The following is a 5,000-nucleotide window of genomic DNA, read 5'->3' as shown; positions in this document are numbered from 1 at the left end:
AAGAAGGCCCCTAGGATCGTAAGGCCCTAAATCTAAGCTTTTCAACTGCTTAAGATGAAAGAGGCGATGTTGTGATTTTTTCACGACCTGGTTGGTGTGTTCATCCCAGGTGAGGTTGTTGGTGATGTGAACCCCCAGGAAGTTGATGCTGTTGACCCTCTCCACAGCAGACCTGTTGATGGTGATGGGGTCTTGTGCCTGCCTCTTCTTCCTGAAGTCCATATATATATAATATATATATATACTGTATATTATTATAATATATATTTATTAATAATAATAGTAATAATAGAAATTAATAATAGAAAAGGCGCCTTTCCCAAGAACAAGGACGCTGTACAGAAAAAAAGAGAAGCAGGACAATAAACAAAAAAACACAACAAACAGAAACAGAATAGAGATACAGAAGATAATATTGTATTCAAAAATAAAAAATAAAAGATGTAAGAGCTCAGGCAGCGATGGGGGACAGTGTCAGTCAGGACCCAGGCCATACTGCACCAAGGCCAGTCTGAACAGATGCGTCTTGAGTCTGGTCTTGAATGTGTTGAGACTATCCGAGCATCGGATGGCTGGTGGAAGGGAGTCCCACAGCTTGGCTGCAGCAACAGAAAAGGCACGATCGCCAAGTGTGCGTCGCCTAGTGCAGGGTATGATGAGGAGATCAGCATCGGAGGATCGGAGACCACGTGCAGGGGTGTAGGGGTGGAGTAGGTCAGTTAGGTAGGCAGGGGCCAGGCCATGGAGTGCCTTAAAGGTGAGGAGGAGGATCTTGAAGGAGATTTTATGGGGAGCCAGTGAAGTTGTTGCAGGGTGGGGGTGATGTGCTCCCGGGGTTTAGCCAGTGAAGTTGTTGCAGGGTGGGGATGATGTGCTCCCAGGGTTTAGTGTGGGTGAGGATCCTGGCGGTTCAGGGCCTTCCTGGAAACACCAAGAAGGACTCTGCTACAATAATCCAGGCGGTAGGTGACAAAGGCATGTATTCATGTTTCAGCAGAGTTACAAGAGAGTCAGAGATGAGAGATGGTTTTGAGATGGAAGAAGGCAGTACAGTAGAGAAACTGTACAGGGGGGGTAGAGGGGATGAAGAGGGGATGAAGAGGTCTTTAGGAGGGGCAGTTAAGGTGTAGATCTGAAGAGATAGAGGTCTTCAGTCTACGGCGGACGATAGGTGATTCTGCAGTCCTGACAGCTTTGGGAAGCTCGTTCCACGGGGACACCAGGACGGAAAAGACGTGGCTGTTGCATCCATGTAGAGGTGTGTGTGTGTGTGTGTGTGTGTGTGTGTGTGTGTGTGTGTGTGCGTGTGTGCGTCTGTGTGTGTGTGTGTGTGTGTATATGTGTGTGTGTGTGTGTGTCTGGGTGTGTCTGGGTGTGTGTCTGTGCGTGTGTGAGTGAGAGGACTAGATGGGTGCAGAGGCTCTCGTCATGACAACGTAAGGAAATACATTCTTTATTTTTTTTTCAACGTGACCTTGTTTTGTTTCCACACATAGTATTCAAACTGCTTGTTGTCTTGAGCGAAAAATAAAGAAGCATTTTGCAACATCCCATAAAACATTTTAACATTTTAACAATCTGAGAAAAGAAGAATAAATAAATAAATAGATTCAAATAGATAAATGAATCGTAGGACAAATAGATTCAACCACACCCATGACTACGGACTCTCTCTCTCTCTCTGTCTCTGTCTGTCTGTCTCTCTCTCTGTCTCTCTCTCCCCTTATCTCTCTCTCCCTCCCTCTCTCCCCTTATCTCTCTCTCCCTCCCTCTCTCTCTCGCCTTCTCTCTCCCTCTCTCTCTCCCCCTCCCACTCTTTCTCCTCTCTCTCCCCCCTCTCTCTACCCCCCCCTCTCTCCTTCCCTCCATCCAACCTCTTGTGTTATTCACCCACCAGTCCTACGAGGTCTCATTTCTATGGTAATACTTATTATCTTCGGTACATTTCATATTGATTGATTATTGATTATTTCCACAATGAACACCAAACAACAACATGGGTGTGGGTGGCTTGGTCTGTCTATACACACTCTATATTACTGAATATGTATATATATATATATTTATATATTTATATCATATAGAACTTTAGGATATGCTCTGAAATAACAGTAGACACAGAGGGACATCTTACACACACAGTGACATCATCAGACCAGACAGTTCCAACACTGAAACACATACGTTAGAAGATTGGATGGAACAACATGTAGAATAAATATAATAAATATAATTAACTCTCTATTTTATAAATTAAAGCTACTTGTCTCAATCACACATACAGGTGCTATCTATCTATCTCCCAATCTCAGTGAGTTATTATGACGTGTGTTACCCCCTCTGACCTGCAGGTAGCAGTGTTTCCCTCTGAGCTACACTGTCGTGCTGCTGCTGACAGGGAGGGGTTAGCCTTTTTGCTCATGAAAACACACACACACACGCACACAAGCTTGCACGCACACACACACACATGCACACACACACACACACACACACACACACACACAAATGCACACAGGCACACTCACACACACACACACACACACACACGCAGTGACAGGGAATACATCCATATACCTCTAATACATTCTCCATTAGACCCTGTCCTGTCAGCCCTGCCTCCCTCAGAGAGAGAGAGAGAGAGAGAGAGAGAGAAAGAAAGAGAGAGATGAGAGAGAGAAAAAAAGAGGGGGAGATGAAGAGAGAGAGGGGGTTGAAATGAGAGACAGAGGCAGGGGGGATAAAGAGAGTGAGAGAGGGGGATAAAGAGAGAGAGAGGGATAGAGAGAGAGGGATAAAGAGAGAGAGAGAGATGATTGACTTGTGCGGATGAGAGAGGGATATAATACTGTGAGAGGGGCATAGCAGAATGAAGTGTGGTGGTGTCATGCAGAGGATTGTGTTTGTGTGTGTGCGTGCATGCGTGCGTATGTGTGTGTGTGTGCGCGCTTGCGTGTGTGTACTATATGCTCCTGTTTCAATGATGAGGCTATCTCTCTCTCTCTCTCTCTCTCCTCCCCACCCCCCTTATTGCTGTCCCCTCCCTCCCTCTGATATGGTTGATATGCTGATGGGAGGATGAACCCTGTTTATTAATCCTTCATTTGGTTTCTAATTGAAGATAGAAAACACTGACTGAGCCCAGAAACACACACACACACACACACACACAAACGCAGGGTTCTTATTCGCTCGTTGTCAGAGGTACACTAGTTGAGTGTCGTGCAGCTGCTGCAGACAGCATTAGTCAGATGCCTCTCATGCCAAGCCACGCCTCCAAACCTGATGTTTCACCCTGGGAAGTGTAGTCTTTATGGGTCACAACTCAAGGAGAACTACATATATTCACTCTTAAAACACAAACATACAACAAAACTGGGTTCAGATAGCTGCTCTATCTAGCATCGCTATCTGCTCTAATTAGCATCACAGCTAGCTGTTCTAGTTAGCATCACAGCTAGCTGCTCTAGTTAGCATCACTAGCAGGTAGGGTTGCCAACTGGCCCGTATTAGACGGGATGTCCTGTATTTTGGGCTGGATGAATATACTGGACTCTCTTGTCCCGTATATTCATCCAATCATATGTGTACGTATAGCGTAAATGCGCCAATTCCTGCAACCCCCCCGCGCCCCGTGCAGTGGCACTCCATCTTTTGTCCCGTATTTGGTAGTGATAAAGTTGCCAACCCTACTAGCAGGTCAGCTAGCTGCTGTAGTTATCATCACTAGCTTCTCTAGTTAGCATCACTAGCTGCTCTAGTTAGCAGTTCTAGCTAACTAACAGGTCTGTGTCCCCGTGCAGCGGTTGCAACGCTAGCCACCTCTAAAATTACAGAGAAACCCAAACAAATCAAACAAACACAAGTTGGAAAAACTGGTACAGAAACCTAATGAACACACAGGATCCAGAAATCTGATGAACACACAGGATCCAGAAACCAACGCTGCTATAGAGACACATAGGTACTGTTGCTGCCCAGCAGGTGCTCCTGACCAATCAGAGGACAGGACACTGGTAGCGGTAGAGTCGTTGTCCCATCAGAGGACAGGACACTGGTAGCAGTAGAGTTGTTGTCCAATCAGAGTAGCTAATCAGAGTTGCCAATACACAGAGGGATGAAGGAGGGAGGATGGGATAGAATAGCAGCGTCTTTCAGGAGGAGAGAGGAGAGAGGGAGGAGGAGAGAGGAGAGAGGGAGGAGAGAGGGAGGAGGAGAGAGGAGAGAGGGAGGAGGAGGGAGATAAGGTGCTGAAGGCCAAGGGTGGGCAGTTTGAGGGAGGGGGGCTGTGTAGAGGAGAGGAGAGGAGGAGGGGAGGAGAGAATAGGCAGGAGAGAAACAACACTTCCTGGTGTGGTGACAGTCCAGTTGTCCAATAGCAGGAAGGGGAGGAGCCAGTGGTCCAATAGCAGGAAGTGGAGAAGCCCCGCCCCCCCGCCCCCCCTGCTCCGGCCCTCTAGGCCACAGAGGAGATGTGTCTGTCCTCCTCCCCCCCTCCGCCCCCGTCCTCCCCCCCCTCCCCCATCAGGGGCTGCCTCTTCTTCAGCTCCCTCTGGTAGCGGGCCATCAGGGAGGCGTAGATGCATCCGTACGCCGCAGCCGCCACCATCATGATGCACACCACGCCGCACACCACGCCCGCGATCACCACCGTGCCGATGGCCCGCCGCACGCTGGCCGGGCGGTACCGCTGACGCACGCAGTCGGGGAGGGGCGGTCCGTGGCCATCGCTGGGGGCGACGGGGGGGCCGAAGGAGGGGGCGGAGGGGTCGCCGGGACCGCCGTTGTTGATGCGGCTGCAGGGCGGGGCAGCGGCGGGCCCCCCCCCCACGATCCCCCCGGCTCCCCCTCCCCCGCCGTTCTCGTCCTCCAATTGGAGGCAGTAGTTGAACATCTCCACGGGAACGCCCCGGATGTCCCGCCCCCTCAGGTCCTTGGGCAGGGTGCACTCCAACGCGTCCACCCGGCCCCCTTTGACAGACACAACACACATCCAACAA

The 5,000-nt window shown here is 49.5% G+C and overlaps 2 protein-coding genes across 2 annotated transcripts in view; one reads left to right on the top strand and one right to left on the bottom strand.

Annotated features, from left to right (window-relative positions):
• Positions 1–5,000, top strand: part of cacna2d4a (calcium channel, voltage-dependent, alpha 2/delta subunit 4a) — a gene marked incomplete at both ends in the record, with an annotated part of 75,511 nt that overhangs the window by 47,152 nt on the left and 23,359 nt on the right. The window lies entirely within an intron of this gene.
• Positions 4,457–5,000, bottom strand: part of lrtm2a (leucine-rich repeats and transmembrane domains 2a) — a gene marked incomplete at both ends in the record, with an annotated part of 7,317 nt that continues 6,773 nt past the window's right edge. Inside the window, one exon of the mRNA XM_080537666.1 lies at positions 4,457–4,971. Within this exon, the coding sequence (XP_080393792.1) occupies positions 4,457–4,971 (515 nt within the window). The remainder of the gene's footprint in view (positions 4,972–5,000) is intronic.

This window comes from Nansenia antarctica (assembly GCF_963989245.1).
Source record: "Nansenia antarctica genome assembly, chromosome: 8".
NCBI lineage: Eukaryota > Metazoa > Chordata > Actinopteri > Argentiniformes > Microstomatidae > Nansenia > Nansenia antarctica.
Note: the sequence above shows the minus strand (reverse complement) of the source record. Positions and strands in the feature narration are given on the sequence as shown.